Genomic DNA, 19,745 nt, shown 5'->3' with positions numbered 1-19,745 from the left:
AAATCCATAGGAGTTCCAAGTGTCTTAGCTTGCCCAAGTGTGACCTTAGTTAGAACATTTAAGGTAAAATGCTCCTTTTAATCACTTTTTGGGGGGTTGTCGGGTGGGACTTTTTTCTGGTTCAAATAAGCACTGACTGCAGCTTTTTTGTTTGGAATGCCTTACATAAAAAATTGTCTTTTTGAAATGTAACTATAGTCTCTGGGCAAATGCTTCCGTGTGTAAGCTTTTTGAAGTTGGATTGCTGCTCAGCTGTGGACTCCCAAAAGTCATGAGCACTATGGAGGGGAAAGTATGTTTATTTGAGTAAAACAACTTACTTGTCATAAAGCATATAATTTTAAGAAATTTGGCTTTAAATTGCCAGTGTAAGAGGTATTTAAGTAAGTAAATCACAGTGTACAGTGAATATGCCTCTTGCCAAGATAGTAATAATAACTTATTAATTCACAGGAAGTGTTTTACCTGACTTACACCCCTGAAGATGTTGAAGGGAATGTTCAGCTGGAAACAGGAGATAAAATAAACTTTGTAATTGATAACAATAAACAGTAAGTTCTTTTCAAAATCTTTCAATCTAAGTAATGCTTTTTTGTTGTTTTCACGTTAAGTGAAGTAAGCTGGGCTGTAATCTGTAATCCCAGCACTCAGGAGACTGAGATGGGAGTGATAAGAACTAAAGCCAGCATAGGTTACATAGTGAGAACCCTATTAAAAAAATAAGATGGAATTGGGTGTTTAGCTCTGGTAGAGGGCTTGCTGGCATTTGCAAGCCCCTGGGTTTGATCACCAGTGCTGCAAAAATTTGTAAACCTGCACAGTTTTCATGATTTTTTAAAGTATTTTTTAGTCATAAGCTGAGTCTTAGAGGCTTGAATATTCTGTGACAGGCCCTATTTAAGTGTCAGAAAAGAGGTGATTAAAACATGATCAGAGTTTTCAGACAGCTGTTACAGAGTTTAGTGACTTTGAGGTTAACTTTTGAGGACACAGTGTGATGTCACTAGCAAGATGAAAAGGCATTATGGGTAGAGGAAGTACCATGGCATGTTTGGGGAAATAGCTGAAACTTAACTCAAAATTTAACTTAGTTCTGTTTTGTTTTGTTTTGGATACTGGGAGGGGAATTCATGACCTCGTGCTTGCCAGGCAGGTGTTGCACTGCTGAGCTGTAGTCCTGTCCTTAATTCATTTGAAATTTAGAATAAAATAAAATAAAAACAACACTGACTCAGGTTGAGATGTTTGGATTGCAAGAAGTTTAAGCATTATACTGTAATCAAGAGTCTTTGACATATTTCAAACTGAGAGTATAATTGGTGTAGATTTTTGGAAGTGATGGAAATGGTAAGCTTTAGATAATAGGAATAGATGCTCTAGACTAGAGATAATGATGTGAGAGTTAACATGAAAGATGAAAATCAAACAGACCAGTGGTTTTGGGATACAGAAGTGAAAATTAGAATTGAGAAGAATAATCTCAAATGCTTCTTTCTGTTTCTTTTTCTTTTTTCTTTTTTTTTTTTTCCTGGCTTGGTCAGGCCTAATGAGATAGAGGAAAAAGTACGCAGGGTGGGAGGAGGATTATACTTGTGGTACTTAGAGAGTTTGAAGTGTTCGTGGTATACTTGCGTAGACACATCAGCTATAGTTACACATATTAGCACTGAAACTTAGAAGCTAATGACAGCCAGGAAACATAGCTGTGGGATACATTTGCATAAGCATTTAAGGAAAGTATAGTTAAGAAAACCGAGGAGTAAATGTTTTTGTTTTAGGAGTACAGATGAGATGTAACGAGAAGGAACTTAAAAATAGGAGGTTGGAGAAAGTGCTAGGATACACTTTTCAATAGCATATGGAAGAGAAATTTTAAGAGTACATACAGTGTTACTTGCCTTGAATCATACCTTTTGGCAAGGGTGGAAAAAATGAGACTGAGTTGTGGGTACCAATAGTTGCAATTCCAGTCTGAAGGCCTCAATTTAACCTGAAGTCCAAAAATCAAATAAATCTTGAATTTAAGGAGGAAGCTAATGATAGGGCTTTATTTAACCTTTATTAAGTTATTGTTATGTGCCAAGCATTTATATTAAATACTTTTTTATAAAGTTCTTAATACTCATAATAGCTTTACTTGGTAAGTTTCTTCATCTGTAAAATGAAGTATAAAATTCTCACTGTTAATTGGTTAGATTCATACAGTGTTTAAATCTGCAGCAAGTGGCAAAAAAAACAGGATTTTTCTGTTAATCTAAATTGTTATAAAGGGAAATTACCATTTGTGAAGAATTAAGGGAACTAATTTCTAGGTCTGCAGCTCTTAAAACAGGTATATTGACAATACTGTTGTATATTACATAGTCTGTGTGGTATCTTTAATAAAACAAAATCGAATTTACATTTCAACTGTTATATAAGGGCATTAGAGCAACATGTGATATCTCTTAATTTGTTTAATTTCTCCAATGGGAGGTGAATGCCATTTTTAAAACATAGGGAATTCTCTAAAATGTAAAAATGCTTCATTTACTCACATTTTACTTTGTACTTGTTAAAAATATTGAGATAGCTACTAAAGTTAGTATTTGTTGATAACAGACTATCTCTTAAAATTCATCTTTATCACTAGTACCTCAGTTGACAGTACATTCTTCAGTATTTTCATTCAAACTTTTTTTTCAATAACCTTTAAAAATTTAGTGTTTTGGGTAGTATTCCATTTGTGTCTATTCCAGTGCTTTTGTTGAGACAGAAAAGGAAGAGTACAACATCATATGTAAAGTAATTTTTTTACAAAGAAGTAACAGTTCAATAGAAAATATCCTAAGTTTAAAAGATTAGGAAGGCTTGAGGATGTGAAGCTATATAAAAAGGATTAGCTATCATAAATCTTCTATTTGTTCATAGTCGCCCATAAGTTTTAAAGCTACAAAACCTTATTTTTCCAGCCTATGTGTCAGCTAGTGGTCGGTCTCCCCCCCCCCCCCCCCCCGCAGTGTATTTTTGACACTTTTTATTTCCCTTTCTTTACTCTTTTCTAGTACTGGTGCTGTAAGTGCTCGTAACATTATGCTGTTGAAAAAGAAACAAGCCCGCTGTCAGGGGGTAGTTTGTGCCATGAAGGTAAGTGTCAGCAGATTTGAGAATTCGTTTTGGACTGCTTCACATTTATTCTTCACATCTATCTTCTGCTATAAAAAATATTTCACCATTTACCTTGAAACAAAGCTCTTAAAATTCCTTGGTTGCTAATTCAGTTGGTGGTGTTGAAAATAGGTGTTTTGAGCTGGGCCTGGTGTACACACCTGTGATCCCTGCACTCAGGAGGCTGAGGCAGGAGGATTGCTATGAGTTCAAGGCCAGACCTAACTAGATAGACTTAGTAATCTCAAAGAACAGTGAGATCTTTGGAGGGATCCTCTCATTGATAATATTAAACTTTAAATTCTTACTCTAATAGCAGTATAATATGAAAAGGCTTATTGTGTTTAAGTTGCAATCATAAATTCTTACCAAGTGTAATAATGTTTCTGGATTTTCTGTTTGGTTTTTGTCTGGTTTGCTTTAGGAGGCATTTGGCTTTATTGAAAGAGGTGATGTTGTAAAAGAGATATTCTTCCACTACAGTGAGTTTAAAGGTGACCTGGAAACCTTGCAGCCTGGAGATGATGTGGAATTCACAATCAAGGACAGAAATGTAAGATAGCTCTCTTCTTCTCTGGCCTTTTGATAGTGGATTACATTTTTGTGAAATAGTTGAAAGTTTTTGTGCCCCACCCCTTTTTGATTTAGGGTAAAGAAGTTGCAACAGATGTCAGATTATTGCCTCAAGGAACAGTCATTTTTGAAGATATCAGCATTGAACATTTTGAAGGAACTGTAACCAAAGTTATCCCAAAAGTACCCAGTAAAAACCAGGTACGTTATCTTTTCCAGAAGCATTCTTTTTTGCCTCATTAGTAATAGAACAGTGTGGTATATGTTGCACACTGGAATTTTATTCCATACTATTAGTGTAGTTGTATAAGAGTGGAACATATCTTAAGCACACTGCAGTTGCAGTTTGGATGTATATTTGTTTTCTCCTCTTCAGTCCCTCCCTGACTTCTGTTTTGGTGGAAGAGGTAAGAAGATGGATGGCATTGTTGCTGAAGAAATGTGAACTATTAAAAGACTAGAAATATTGTTAAGTAAAATCTCTTCATACTAGAGTGTGGGATCTTAAACTGCAGTGTTAAGATTTTTATGGTTGCATCATGTGACAACCAGACATGAAACTTTGAAATTGAACTTAATGTTGTCAACACCTTTATTTTCCTTCAGGAAACTATATTATAAATAATTTGAGTTTGCTCTTTGTATTTTTCTTGTTTAACTTAGAACTAGGAAGGATGAGAAATCTCCACCTAAAAATATGTTCTCTTCTCATCAGAATGACCCACTGCCAGGACGAATCAAAGTTGATTTTGTGATTCCTAAAGAACTTCCATTTGGAGATAAAGATACAAAATCCAAGGTGACCCTGCTTGAAGGTGACCACGTTAGGTTTAATATTTCAACAGACAGACGGGACAAGTTAGAACGAGCAACCAATATAGAAGTTCTATCAAATACATTTCAGTTCACTAATGAAGCTAGAGAAATGGTAAGTATTCATTATTATTGATTGGACCTGTGTAAAATGTGAAGGGATTTGTCTTACGTTCAATTTGTACCACTAAATTAAAGTTCTTATAAGTTAATTACCCTATTGGGAAGTTACCTTGTTAAGGTACTTAGGAACCACAGACATTCAAGCGAGTTTGGGGTGACATCTGCCTCGGCTATTTATCTTGAAAATATTTGTGGAAAAGTTTGTAAGTTGAAAACCTGGACAAGATGACTGCTAAGCTGTTTTGTGAGTCTGGTTCTCTGATCCTTCAACATGAAAAGTGAATAGATTCAGGCCTGTTACTGTAACAATTAGATTTTCCAAAATTGTTTTCCTAAGATAATGGATATGTCCTAGAATGATGTGTGCCAGAATTGTTATATTTTACAGACTCAGGTGAACTTTCTCAGGCATAATTTATATTTAATTCCATGTGTGTTCATTCCATCTGCAGTACATCTTAATATTGTCATTGAAACCAGGTACATTCAATGAAATTTTTAAATTTCTTAACACTTTTTAATCTTTGATTTTTCAGGAACCAATCTTATTTAACACTTAAAGTTTGTGTTTCTAACGTAGTTTGAAGGTTTGAACTTATGATTTAAAATTCTAATAACCTCAGGTGGGATGTTTTCCTTTGTAGTAGGGAATAGATAGCTTGATTACCACAGGACTTGGCAGGGATTTAGTGCCAGAATATTGTTTACTCCAACACAGAATAATCACCTCTACAATAGTAAACATGCAATATGTACTCTGTTGTATTGTTGATAATTGTGTTGTTGCAGTAATATTTTGAGTGCCGCAGGTATTGCAGATATAATGCCCTCACAGAGCTAATAACGTAATAAAAAGAACAAAACCTCAAAAAGTTTTCTTTTTTTTTCTTGACTTAATTCAAGTTTTTCCTGTGCTTAAACTCACATAAAAAAGAATTGACCTTTGTTACCAACTTTTAAACTTCAATGGGTAAATTTTTTAAGTCTTTGGGAGTTATATCATTCAGTTTGGGCTTTCGGTACTTGCCAAGGAGTAGCATCTGGCAAGGTTTGGGAAATTACTGAGGTTGCGTTACTATATTGAAAGTAATGATTTTATTTAAGTGAAAAAATTAAAATGTCGATATTTGGATTATGTGTAGGGAAAATTCTTAAAGAGTCAGTGATGCTTTCAAACTTGAATGTTCCCTTACTTGACATGTTACTTGGGTTTCAGGGTGTAATCGCTGCCATGAGAGATGGGTTTGGTTTCATCAAGTGTGTGGATCGGGATGCTCGTATGTTCTTCCACTTCAGTGAAATTCTGGATGGGAACCAACTTCATATTGCAGATGAAGTAGAATTTACTGTGGTTCCTGTGAGTAGCATTTCAGAAGAGAATTTCAAAAGTAGTTTTCTGATGTTTCATGTCAGTTCTAAAGTTAATTTTGTTTAATCACTTGTAGGATATGCTCTCTGCCCAAAGAAATCATGCTATTAGGATTAAAAAACTTCCCAAGGGCACGGTGTCATTCCATTCTCATTCAGAGCATCGTTTTCTGGGCACTGTAGAAAAAGAAGCCACTTTTTCCAATCCTAAAACCACTAGCCCCAATAAAGCCAAGGAGAAGGTATGGTTTATGTGATTTTCCTTTTTTTTTTTTGTAGTGCTCTGTTCTACTCTTTTACTTGCACGTAATAAATGGAATATTGTTTAAGAATTCCTCATAATATTAATGGTGAAGTAAAGTTTCTTAAAGTTGATATTTTGGTATGATTCTTTGCTATAGAAAGTAGGCTATTTAATAGCACCCTGTCTATACCTAAGGAGAGACCAATATCTCCTATCCCTTCCCAGTGTGATAGCTAGACAGACATTTCTCCAGATATTGTTAGATGCCTCCATTTGAGAACCATTCATCAAAAACACTAGTAATGTATTCTAAACAAGTTAAAACTTTTAGGATTGAGTAGATTCTGTTCTTATATTTGGACTCTCATTTATTGGAAAAATAGTGACGAGGAAATACAAAAATGCTTAAGATAGTTTTTCTCCATAACAAAAGATGAAGAATTAATTTGTGTAGAAAATACTGCTCTTAGAAGTCAGGAAGATGCCAGAGGTCTGGGTATATGCTTGTAATCTCAGTACTCAGGTTGAGGCAGGAAAATTGCTACAAGTTTGAGGCTAACCTGGTCTATATAGTGAGACTCTGTCTCAAAAAATCTAAAGGAAAAAGTCAATAAGGGGCCCAGTGTAGTGCCACACATGCCTGTAATTCTGGTTCATATTTTGAAGCCAACCAGATAATTTAGTCGGTTCAAGGTCAGCCTGGTCTATACATGAAAGACCTTGCCTCTAAAAATTAGTGAGATATACTGGATGTGGTTACACATATTTATAACCTCAGCTACTTGTATGACTGAAGCAGAATGATTACAGATTCAAAGCTACCATGGGCATCTCACAAAGGAGTAGGAGGGCTAATGTATTTTAGTGATAAATTGCTTGCCTAACATGCATAAGGTCCCAGGTTCACTCCGCAGCAGGTCAAAAAAACAGTATCATTTGGTACTTGGGCACAGCAGCAGGTGCCTATAATCCCAGTGCTTAGGATGTTGAGGCAGGAAGATAACAAGTTTGAGGCTTGAGGGCAATTTAGACCTGTTCAGAAAAGGGCGGGGTAAAATTTAGCATTCCATGCATTCATTCCCAGGGAAACACCACCTACGCACCCTTAGTCAATAAAAGTGCTCTTAGAAAAGTTTTAATAAGCAGGATCTGGGATAGTTCCACTAAGTATTGATACTCAATACTTTGTGGAGATAAGTCATTTCTCACAGAAAAGACGTACAAATGAGAAAAGGTCTAGATTTCTTTAGAAAGCAGTAAGTTGAAAGCAAGATGGTGGTCTGTTTTTTGTTTTGGGTGATTAAGGACAGGGGAAATGAGAATGAAAAATCAAGATGTGGCCAGATTGAGAATGTGATTGTTACACTAAAGAATTTAGACATTGCTCCAAGGAAAAGATTTCTGTTGAAAAGTGCTGTCAGCCAGGTGTGGTGGGTGGGGCACACCTCTAATCCCAGGACTCAGAAGACTGAGGCTGGAGAACCACCATGAGTTCATAGTGCCAGACCAACTTGGACAGTATGAAAAACACTGTCTTTAGAAAAAACAATTAAAAGAAAAAAACCACTGTTGGACTAGCTGTTATAACTTGGCCAAGTTTATTTTATTTCCTAAGACATTGGCAATTGGCGAAGTGAGGGGAAAAGTTAACTGTGAAGGTGGTCTTCCTGTAACAAATTTGATAATACAAAATGTGTATTATAAGTATTCAGTAAAGTGGCTGGGTGTGACAGTTGCACGCCTGTAATCCCAACACTGGAGAGGCTGAAGTAAGAGGATCATTTTGAATGCATTCAAGGCCAGCCTAAACTACATAGTGAAAACCTGTCTCGAAGAAAAAATTTCAGTAAAGTAAATGTCATTGTAGAACTGTTGATATATCGACACATTATCATTTACTTAAGCATTACGAACTGTGCTAGATTGTATACCAAATTAGAATCTCATACATTGGTAAATATGTTCATAATGTTTCCAAAACACTATGGAGTCCTATGTAGAATAATACAGGAAACTTTGGCGGCTTCTGTACAGAATTTCCACTTGGTTAGAAATAAGAAATTTCTATAGCTCTGCTAGTTTTTTACTTTAAAAGAATAGTTGCTTGTATTGTTTCACTCCTAAGCTTGTTTTTATTGTATTCCATTTCTTTTTTTTAGGAGGCTGAGGATGGCATTATTGTTTATGATGATTGTGGAGTGAAACTAACAATTGCTTTTCAAGCTAAGGATGTGGAAGGATCTACTTCTCCTCAGATAGGAGATAAGGTAAGATAAATTTGCTTTAATTGGAGGTTAAAGATAGTCATCTTAATCAAAAAGTTATAGGATGATTTCTTTAAATTTTATTGTTTTAATTAAGATTTTGTTGTTTTGCATTTGGTAGGTTGAATACATGATCAACTTTCTACTTAAAAGCAGCTCCAAAATTTAGAACAGGGTCTAACAAGCTTTTTGTTAGAACTTCTTGAGGAATCAGATTTAAGCATTAGATAGGACATACTTAAATCCACTAGCTTAGATAAGACTGATAATATTGGTAAAGAAGTTTTAATGAGTTATTAAATATTATACTATATAGGACTCCATAGGGTTTTGGAAACACTATGAACATATTTACCAATGTATGAGATTCTAATTTGGTGTACAGTCTAGCACAGTTCATAGTGCTTAAGTAAACGATAATATTTACATAAATATTTTACTGTCAATCTTTTTCGGAAAATCCTATTTTAAGAAAGAATTCCTTAAAATGGGACTAAGCGTAGGAATGTTAGTTTTGGTGGAAATTTGTTCTATGAAAATAATTACTAAGGATTTCTAGAAATGCAAAGCATGGTATGGAGGAGTTTCAGCTCTCATTTTCAGATTAAAGAACCCATAGAAGTAATAAAGTATTGATGATCCTATTTTTCACAGGTTGAATTTAGTATTAGTGACAAACAGAGGCCTGGGCAGCAGATTGCAACTTGTGTACGACTTTTGGGTCGTAATTCCAACTCCAAGAGACTCTTGGGTTATGTGGCAACTCTGAAAGTTAATTTTGGATTTATTGAAACAGCCAATCATGATAAAGAGATCTTTTTCCATTACAGGTGAGGAATGTCTTTTGGGAACTTAAAGCTTTTCATTGTTGTAACATTAGAGCCAGAAATGTTTCAATGGAAAGTGGGGTGCAGCTCATTGGTAAAGCATGAGCAGGGGCCCACGTTTGACTCCTGTAGCACACTAAAAAAAAGTTGTTTATGCATTTTTGGTTCATTATTTTTTTAAATTCCAGATTTCATATTGGTAAAATTACGTAAAGATACATTCTAAAGTTAATCATCTACCTCTGTATAGGAAATATGTGACCAAAAGATAGAAAAAGGCCTGTGCTGTTTTTGAATATTGGAAAAGAGCCTTTCTGCTTCATTGAAGAAATACGTTGTCTTATATGTTGATACCAGATAGTTATACATTGGGTTTTTTTTTTTTTTAAGATAGTTTTACATTTGATATATAGCATAGTGGTTAAGATGTAAGCTCTCAGAACCAGAACCATATTGTTTCAGTTTTGAATATGGGTGCTATCATTCATGATGTTGGTATCATAATTTTTGTCAAAGAATTCACTTCTTAGTATTTTAGTTCCATTATCTTGAAGCTGAGAATAGTGGCATAGTAAATCTCCAACTTACAAATGAGTTCTGTTCCGAGAGAGCATGTTAAGTAAGATTTGCTTGTAATCCAACAGTTATACCTGTGAAAGTGTGCAACTCAAATGGCAGGGACTGCTATACTCTTTTATAGAGGATGGTGGCTGGGAATGGAAATTCTCTGGCTCCACCACAGACCTCTTGAGTTTTAAAAGTAATTTAAATGAATCAGTATATAAAGTACTCAAAACAATATCCATCATAAGTAACCATTCCATGAATATTGTAAAAAAAAAAAAAAGGCTGCTTGCCACTGTTGATGTTTGTGATAATGTCTTATTTAAATGTCATTTTCTCTTCCCTTAGTGAATTCTCTGGTGATGTTGATAGCCTGGAACTGGGGGACATGGTTGAATACAGTTTGTCCAAAGGCAAAGGCAACAAAGTCAGTGCTGAAAAAGTAAACAAAACTCACTCAGGTAAGAAATTCAGCTTATGCTTAGTGGAAGATACAGGGTATGTTAGGGGGAGGAAGACAAGACCCAGCACTACATCTGCTGTTCCTTGGTATCCTCCTGAATGAAGTATGATACTCACACCCAGTTAAGTATTATATAACCTGGCTGCTTGTCATTAGAAATGTAGGTTCTCTGATCCTATCCCCGAACTACTGAATTTTAAAAGTTCTTCAAATGACAGTGATGTTCACTGAAGTTTTAGAGGCTAGATATTTTAGGTAATAAGTGGTAAATGTCTCTTTAAAAAAATAACCCATGTGTATATAAGTTGCCATAGGGTTAAGGTGAAGCATTCCAATAGAAAGCTGTTTTTGGACAATGAATGTAAATGGAAAATTATGAAAATCACTAATTGATTATGATCTCTGATCATTGAAAGACAACTAAGATTTGGCTTTCATCTAAAATTCCCCAAGACATTTTGTCTTGAGACTCAGAGCAATGATAACTGAACTCATTCTTTTCATTTCCATGAGTATCTAGGCATGTGATTTTTATACACTGGGAATACAGTAAAGTCAGATATATCCCTGTTTTCATCAAGTTTATTATTTGATGGGAAAAAATGGATAAAGAGGAGTAAAATATTGAGTGTTGGTTGATTAGAAAAGATAATACGTGGTAAACAAGATAAATCAGAACAACCTATAATGAGTGTAAGTATTGACATTTTCATTTTAGAGACCAGAAAAGGCCTTCTACAAAGATGACATTTTTTGGTCACCTGGAAAAAGGGAGAATGTACAAGAAGTGTTTTTAAAACGAGTACTTGTTAATCCCCTAAACAGGTTGCATATACTGTATTTTGTAAAATTAGCATTTTAGTTTGATGGAAGTTTTTTTAAGTCACCCAACTGTTCTGGAAGTAAAACTTGGTTTCAGGTTCCCTGTCTCATTTTAAGAATACTAGATAGGGCTGGGGATGTAGCTTAGTGACATAAGTGCAAGGTTCTGAGTTGAGTTCCTGGTGCCAAAAAAAAAAAAAAAAAAGGTAACAATAATAAAAGAATTGTACAACCAGCTTACTTTGTTAACATTTACAGATACTCTTATAAGGTGGTTGAATGTGATGTATACATGCCTTTGTTTTATAGTGAATGGTATTACTGAGGAAGCTGATCCCACCATCTACTCTGGTAAAGTTATTCGCCCTCTGAGAAGTGTTGATCCAACACAGACTGAGTATCAAGGAATGATTGAGATTGTGGAAGAGGGTAAGCACTTCCCTGATGGCTTGTAATTTTGTGTGCCTGTTGATGAGCATTTTGAAGGTTTTAAACTCTGGAGTTCATTACAGTGTGCGGGTTTTTTAAAAGTTAGATTAAGGAGGACTTTGGATGTCACAGTGCTTTCCTGGCATGTGTGAGGCTTTGTGTTCAATCTTAGTAACACCCTCCCCCTCCCCCCACAAAAGAAAACACAGACAGAAACTGAGTTAAGAGGAGTCTTTCTCTCTCCTCTATGCCTGGTTTTTATTTTTATATTTAGAAATGAGGTCAGTCTGGATTTAAATTGTGATAAACCAGTGCTCTGCGAGCATATGATTGAAACATAAGCAACTATGTTTCACTGACACAGTCTCAGAACACAATCTCACACTAAAAATATACATTTAATATCAGAATGGTAATAAACACTTTCATTCTTATTCACTGGTTATATTAACCATTGAGTTTTATAAATATTTTTAGTTTGTGCAAAAGTTTGACTTGTTTTGTAATGTAAGATTCTGTGGAGATCCAACTTTTCATCTACAGGGATCTCTCTGTTTTCAACTTAATACTTTTTCTGCCCATCTTCAGGAATGTCTTACGCCCTTTCCTCCAATAGTCATAATGAAAAAGACTTTATATAATCTGTGTACTAAGTAAGTGAAGTAGAAATAGGGAACTCTGGATGATTTGAGATTACCATATCACATAATAATGGAGCAGATCAGAAGTATGTGCCTACCAACTTGTACCACCTAATGAGATCGTCATACATGTACCACTGGTGGTAATACATTCAAATGAGGGCTGTCTAGCAGTGACATATACATATTATAGCCCACTTATGAATATGGTAACCTGTCAATCGGAAATAATGCTAGGCTTCCAAAGAGAATAAAGTTTTGTGTCATCTATAAGTCAGGAAGGATGTTAAGTGAGGGAGAAGAGGTCATTTCGGAGAAAGAATGAAACTTTTGATAAGCTGTTTCTTCGTTGCATAAGATTCTTAGGGATTTTTATTTCAGATAAAACCACTGCCTTTCCAAGATTCCAGTAAGAATTGACTTTATAGCAAGTCTCAATGCCATCATGACACAGCATCTGTAAACAGGCCATGCAGTATGAACTTCTAAGTCACAAAATGGTATCAAATTGCCCTTTCATCAGATATGCTGCTTGTCTTACTTGCTGAGACAATACCTTATACCCACTTGTGACTTTTAGAGGAAGAGAGTTATTTTGGCTCACATTTCAGTCCATAGTCAGCTGGCTTCAAGGGAGGACAGCATAGCACTGGGGGCTTGGTAAAGGAGAGTTGCTCAAGGCATAGCATCCAAGAAGCAGAGAGTATCAGTAGAAGAGCTGAAGAAGCAGTAAGTCCTTTCATGCATGCCACATCTCCAGCAATCCACTTCTTCCATCCAGACCTCACTTACAGCATCAAGCCAGCTATAGAATCTCCAAAATCCACTTAACCTTCCAAAGATTGTCAGTGATCACATGAAGCTTTAGGCGGACATCTAGATATTTTTTTCAATCAGATTTTATTGATACATTTTAGTTACATGTAATATTCACATCATAGAAAATTTGTATTTTTATGTGATGTAACTTGGGTTTTTTTTTCCCCCACCTCCCCTCCTCTCCCTTTAACCCTTTCTCCTGACATCTAGATATATAACATTGCTTTTTATTCCTTTTGCACCTCCTATCCTGAATCCATTTATTTCTTAATACTGGCTATAGGATATAGTCAAAAGATTTTTGTGGAAAAAAACATTTTGGAACTATCAGCCTAGAGTTTTTGTAGGACTAGAAAGATCACATTTTTTTACTTTGTTGTAAGAACTCTTATTTAGAACTCAGATAATTCAGTATAAAGTCTTGGAGTTGCACATAACTGTGTCTGAACATTTCTTAGCTGTATAATCTTGAGTTGTTAAATCTTGCCTAGTTAAGTTTCTTCAGCTTTACTGTGTTAGAATATTTTATGAAAATTAAATGTTAGCTGGGTGTGGTAGCTCATGCCTGTAATCCCAGCACTCGGCAGGCTGAGGCAGGAGGATTGTTGAGTTTGAGACCTGCTTAGGCTACAAAGTGAGCTCAAGGCCAACCTGAACTGGATAGAGAGAACCTGTCTCAAAAAACAAAAAGACAGAAAGAACGAAAGAAAGAAGGAAAATTAAATGTGAGTTGAATGAGTCCTTAATAAGTGGTGGTTACAACCTTTATCATTCTGTTATATGACTTGATCTATTTGAATAATCTCACACCTCTTGTTCCCTACAAATTTGTTTCCCCTGTATTTACCAAGAGAGTGATTAAGGCATTTTGAGTTTTGAAGTTTCCATTTCTTGCCTGTTTGTCTTTGTTAATTTTTTGGGTTTATCTGAAGGTTAAATTGATAAGCAGCTGAATTCTGTTTAACATACTGTATATATCCTGCATTGGCCTCTAGGCAACTTTACACTGGGAAGGGCTTGCTTTTGTAGGCAGTTTTGCAAAAGCAGGAATATAATTGTTTACATAGTGCCTTTGGTTGCTTTTTCCCTAAACAGCAGAGTCAAGTATTCTGACAGACAGGAGGGCTTGCTAGCTTATTTATCATTTGGCCTTTTAAGGTTTTCCAGCTTGTTTGAACCACTACTCATAAATATATGACTGTCCCATTGGGCAGCACTGTTGATACAAATGGATCTAATAACTTTTGTTTAACTTTTAGTAATAAAATAAAAAGCTGCCCAGTTGAAACAGTTATACCACTTCACAATGAGACATAGGTATTACAGCTCTGTTGTGAACGTATTAAAAAAGTTGTGAACTCTGATTTGGAAAATGGTTTGAGCGGACCTGACAAATTAAAGCTCAGCACGTGTGTTGTACAATGACCCTGTTTCAAAATCAAGAAAAAAAAGGTAGGCCTGGGATGTAACATATTTGAAATGTCCTCAGTTTCAAAACTGTACCCCACCCCACTCCACCCCAGGGATTCTTTTTGGCTTTAAAGTAAAATTTGGGAGATAAAGATAGAAGGTAAAGGAGGGATATTTAAGGGAACAACACTTTTTTTGCAACTTTTTACAAATACTAGGTCCATCAGTAGAGAATTGTTGTGAAATACCAGTTTTTAGACTTTGTACTTGTTTTCGTTACAGGGGATATGAAAGGTGAGGTGTATCCATTTGGCATAGTTGGGATGGCCAACAAAGGGGATTGCCTACAGAAAGGGGAGAGTGTTAAGTTCCAGTTGTGTGTCCTGGGCCAAAATGCACAGACTATGGCCTACAATATCACACCCCTGCGTAGGGCCACAGTGGAGTGTGTGAAAGATCAGGTAAGTACAGCACTTCTACATCTGAAGTTGATCTTTTTGAGAATTGCTAACCAAAGCCTTGCCTGTTTTTTAGCCTTGGGAGCATCAGCAGCATTCATTAGGGTTTTTACTTCATTCCATAAAGTGGTTTGCTTGTTTTGCTTCTATTTGTTTTGTTGTTTTTTGAGACAGGCATCTCACTATGTAGTTCAGGCTGGCTTTGAACTCTTGTGTAGCCCCGCTGGCCTTGAACTCATCATGGTAGTCCTGCTTCAGCCTCCTGGGTGCTGGGATTATAGGTGTGTGACACCATGGAGTGGTTTGGGATGGTTTATAAAAATAGGAAGAAAATGATGAGAAAACAACTGTCTTAGCAAAGAGATATAAAAATTAATCATTAGGAATAAACATTACATCTTAGCGAAAGGAAGTTTGGAGTTAAACCAGAATAAAAGAACCATGGACCTTCCTTGGCAGCCCACACTTTAAAAGCCTTATTTCAAAGTGTTAGTAAAATAAGCTGAGAGCACAGAACTAATCTTAGTACTGAAATCTCAAGGAAATTCCTGAGTTCACAGAGAAAATGTTTTTCACCATCCATGCAATGAATATAGTGATACTTGCGTTGTGAAACCCAGTTGTTCCAAATTTGTGTTTGAACACTTAACAAGTTTCAGAACTGAACATAGTTAAGAGGCTGAGTGTGGTGGCACACACCTGTAATTCCAGCACTTGGGAAGCTGAGGCTGGAGGATCACTGCAATTTTGAGGACAGCCTCAACTACATAGTGAAACCTTGTCTCAAGAAAAGAAATAATGGGAAGCCAAATTATTGGCTCTGAGGCCTCAAAATTATACTTACAAATTTATTTTTCCAGGATTTCTACAAATTTTGCAATGATTTCATTCATTTGTGTTCCTCACAAATTTCCTCTTTACTGCTGGTATCACTACTGTCTTTCAAACCATGATTACAATATTCTATGCAAATAACTGCAAAAAAAATTGTGGAAAGCACAATGTCAAGTCACACATTGTATGTTATCTGGACGAGAGTGGCAGGCACTTAATCTCCACTTTGTGTATATGGTGAAAAGAGACACATGTTTTCAAGTGGGTTGTTTTTGTGTTTTTTTTGGTTCCACTGTCAAGTAAAGTTCTGAACAATGAACAGATTGTTTCTGAACTTTGCTGTTTAACTAGTGTAAAGTTCAAGTTTGGAGCTGTTTGACAATCTAGGTATTACTACATCATTGTGTGGCTCTCTCTCTTAATACTATACCCAGCTTAATTCTAGAGGAGATCAAAATGATTACTGTGTTCAATTAATGGCTGCCTGAAGGTTTTTTTAAATTCCGAAAACACATGTATGGTGGTTCACATCTATAGTCAAGTACTGTGGGAGACTGACTCAGGAGTATATCTCAAATTTGAGCCTGACAACTTAATTGATAAGAGCCTGTCTCAAAGGGATGGGGAGAATGTAGCTTGGTTTGGATCCCATTACTGTACCTTACCCACCTCCCCCAAATTTATTTTTTTTTTATTGTTATTACATATTTGAAATGTGTAATAATTGTATTCTTTATGCAAAGTTGGTGTATGTACGTAACACATTTTTAATTCTTTTCATTTCCTTCATTTCTCCTTTTCCTAAATTTATACTACCTTCTCTTTGTTTTAGCTATGCATGTAATAAAATGCGTGATAGTGATTTCAGAGATATTTCTTCCCTGGCACATTTTACCACATGAGCAGTTAAATAAGAGTATTGATACTGATTTCATGTTTTATAAATCTTTCTGATTAGGCATTAAGCTTCAAAATGAGGGGTTCTTTTTTTGTTTATTTGTTTTTCTTTGAGAGAGTATTCTTTTTTCAGCTATTGTTTTTGTTTTGTTTTTTAGTTTGGCTTCATTAACTATGAAGTAGGAGATAGCAAGAAGCTCTTTTTCCATGTGAAAGAAGTTCAGGATGGCATTGAGCTACAGGCAGGAGACGAGGTGGAGTTCTCAGTGATTCTTAACCAGCGCACTGGCAAGTGCAGTGCCTGTAATGTTTGGCGAGTCTGGTGAGTTTGTTGTGATTGGATTAATAATCCCAGTAGGCACTCTCTTAACTTCACTAGTCTTACCTTTATCCTATTTCTTTATTCTTCCGTGCCTGATTTCCCCCAACCTCCCTTTTTGCCATTTTTAGGTTATTTCTTGATACTTTCTGCTTTTGGCCTTATTACCTGACCTATGGTCTAAATAAATTTGGCCCAGTGAAGCATTTAGGCCCTGTACTAAGCTAGATCTTAAACATAAAAATACTCTGTAGTATTTTATCTTAAAGAATTCTGCTTATTAGCTTCTTTCCTTCTATCAAGCCATTTCTAGTATATATGCTGCTAAAATTAGAATGTTTATCTGGGTTGGGTAGTATAGGCTGTAATCACAGAACTCAGAATGTTGTGGCAGGAGGATTGCAAGTTTTGACTTGGCCTACATATAGCAAACTTAAGACCAGCTTGAGCTCTGTCACATACACACACACACACACACATCCCAATTTTGTATACTTTTAAGTTACCCTGATTCCTATGCCTTTAAAAAATTACGATGTTAATATGAGAGGAACTAAGAATATGTAAATATTTCTTCATGTTTCACTTTGTAAGCTTTTCTAGTGTGCTGTTTTATGTATTTGTGGAATTGGTCTCCAATTGCAGACAAGTCTCGGGTCGACACTCACCAGATAATTCTTCCTGCTCCTATATAGTTGGAACCTTGAGTTGGGAAAACATTTAAAACACACGCAAACTTGTCTGTCTTGTCTTGCTAGCTAGTTGTCTGGATGAGACAAGATTTCCGTTTATTAAAAGTGAGTCATTTGGGCAGTTAGGACACATTCCTCTGCAAGTGCTTGTTTTCTTCCCACCAAGTGTTGCTTCTTTTCACCTGTTGACTTATTGCAGCGAGGGCCCCAAGGCTGTTGCAGCCCCCCGACCTGATCGACTGGTCAATCGCTTGAAGAATATCACCCTGGATGATGCCAGTGCTCCTCGCCTAATGGTTCTTCGTCAGCCAAGGGGACCAGATAACTCAATGGTATGATTTTTTTTTTTTTTTTAATAGGCCTTGTTGGCAGCCAGCTGAAAGTCCTTTGCCAACACAGATTAGAGAACATAATGAAGCAAGGAACTTCAGCATTGCATATAACTAGTTGAGGTTCCCTACACATTGGTTCAACCCCTGACATATTGTTTGCTTTCAGTAAGAAGCACATTTCTGCTCCAGATACTTTGTATGTAACTGAGGGTATAAAGTAGGTTTCACCTCTGGAAAGATCTGGTAGTGATTTAACGTGATTTAAAACTTGGTAATTTGGTAGTACATTTGGAATGCACTGTTCATTCTTATGCATCCAGTTCATTAACTGCAAAAATTTTATTTCTTGCAGGGATTTGGTGCAGAAAGAAAGATACGTCAGGCTGGTGTCATTGACTAACCACGTCCACAAAGCACATCCTTAATCCACTATGATCAAGCTGGGGGGATTCTGGTGAAGGGTTCTGAATATCTCCCTCTTCATCCCTCCCAAAATCTGGAAAACTTATTCTATTGAGCTATTACACCAGTTTTAACACCTTCCTCGTGTTATGTTTAAAAAAATAAATAAATTTAAGAAACCATTTTAAAATTATGCACAGTTGCAGCCTGGAGAACTTAAGGTGGCGCCTTATAGTATCACTTTAGGAGCTTTATTTGGTGCATTTAACGCAACTGGTAATTGCAAAATCCACTTCGCCTGTATAAATGAAACATAGACTGTTACCTTGTTGGCCCTATGAAATTCTGCACTTGATGATTTAGTATATACTCTACCTTCATTACTCCTGGCAAGATGTTCTGCCTTTGAAGTCAGTTGCATTCTTCTCCTTTTCTTTCCTGTTCATTATGCTTTAATTCTGAGGACCATAGGAGGGTAGAATATATTACATTTTTAAAATTACAAAAATTTGTATAGGCAAACCATTTTAAGTTGATGGCCAAATGTTAAAATGTTATTTTTCATATCATTTATAATCTTGTCACAATATACTTAACAAAGTTTGGGTAGATTTCAGTGGTAATTATCTCCCCAGAGTAGGTCCCCCCACCCCCGGGGATGGGGGTTAATAACTTTACAATTAGTATGTAGGGTGCAGAATTTCAGGCAAATGAAGTGTGCCAGGAGTGTAATAATTTAATCGTATTTAAAAGAAAAAAAGACGAATGCACAAATTTGTTGCTGCTTAGATCACTGCAGCTTCTAGGACCCAATTTCTTTTACTGATTAAAAAACAAAACAAAAAAAATAAAAAAAGTTGTGCCTGAAATGAATCTTGTTTTTTTTGTAAGTAACCGCCTGGTTCCTGTGTCCTGTTAAATACAGGCACCTGACCCTTGGTGTAGCTTCTGTTCAACTTTATATCACGGGAATGGATTGGTCTGATTCCTTGGCCTTTATCTTGAATTGGCTATATACAGGGTCCATAGCCAATGGACAGAAGGCTGTTTTGAGATGACGAGGGTCAGCTCAGGGGATGTGGGGGAGGGCGCGTTTATCTTCCCCGTTGTTTGAGGTTTTGAACTCTGGATAAAAGAGGCCATTTATCTTTGTAAACACGAAACATTTTTGCTTTCTCCAATTTTATGTTACTGGCGAAAGAATGGAAGCGAATAAAGTTTTACTGATTTTTGAGACACTAGCACCTAGCGCTTTCATTATTGAAACGACCTGGGAGGGAGACGCCGGTCTGGGTGCGGCCGCC

General features: G+C 36.2%; 1 protein-coding gene across 4 annotated transcripts in view; it reads left to right on the top strand.

Annotated features, from left to right (window-relative positions):
• Positions 1-19,682, top strand: part of Csde1 (cold shock domain containing E1) — a 39,490-nt gene extending 19,808 nt beyond the window's left edge. For all 4 annotated transcript variants that reach the window (XM_063255844.1, XM_063255834.1, XM_063255850.1 and 1 more), the window contains 15 exons: positions 454-551; positions 3,045-3,126; positions 3,572-3,700; positions 3,796-3,921; positions 4,436-4,648; positions 5,873-6,013; positions 6,102-6,266; positions 8,428-8,535; positions 9,187-9,362; positions 10,272-10,384; positions 11,518-11,637; positions 14,790-14,968; positions 16,855-17,018; positions 17,907-18,039; positions 18,392-19,682. In XM_063255844.1, the coding sequence (XP_063111914.1) occupies positions 454-551; positions 3,045-3,126; positions 3,572-3,700; positions 3,796-3,921; positions 4,436-4,648; positions 5,873-6,013; positions 6,102-6,266; positions 8,428-8,535; positions 9,187-9,362; positions 10,272-10,384; positions 11,518-11,637; positions 14,790-14,968; positions 16,855-17,018; positions 17,907-18,039; positions 18,392-18,439 (1,995 nt within the window). In that variant the 3' untranslated portion in view covers positions 18,440-19,682. The remainder of the gene's footprint in view (positions 1-453; positions 552-3,044; positions 3,127-3,571; positions 3,701-3,795; positions 3,922-4,435; positions 4,649-5,872; positions 6,014-6,101; positions 6,267-8,427; positions 8,536-9,186; positions 9,363-10,271; positions 10,385-11,517; positions 11,638-14,789; positions 14,969-16,854; positions 17,019-17,906; positions 18,040-18,391) is intronic.
• Positions 19,683-19,745: the final 63 nt, after the last annotated feature.

The sequence above is a fragment of the Cavia porcellus genome, unplaced genomic scaffold (assembly GCF_034190915.1).
Source record: "Cavia porcellus strain 051 isolate PalLab524CR breed Dunkin Hartley unplaced genomic scaffold, mCavPor4.1 scaffold_1, whole genome shotgun sequence".
Classification (NCBI taxonomy): Eukaryota; Metazoa; Chordata; class Mammalia; order Rodentia; family Caviidae; genus Cavia; species Cavia porcellus.
Note: the sequence above shows the minus strand (reverse complement) of the source record. Positions and strands in the feature narration are given on the sequence as shown.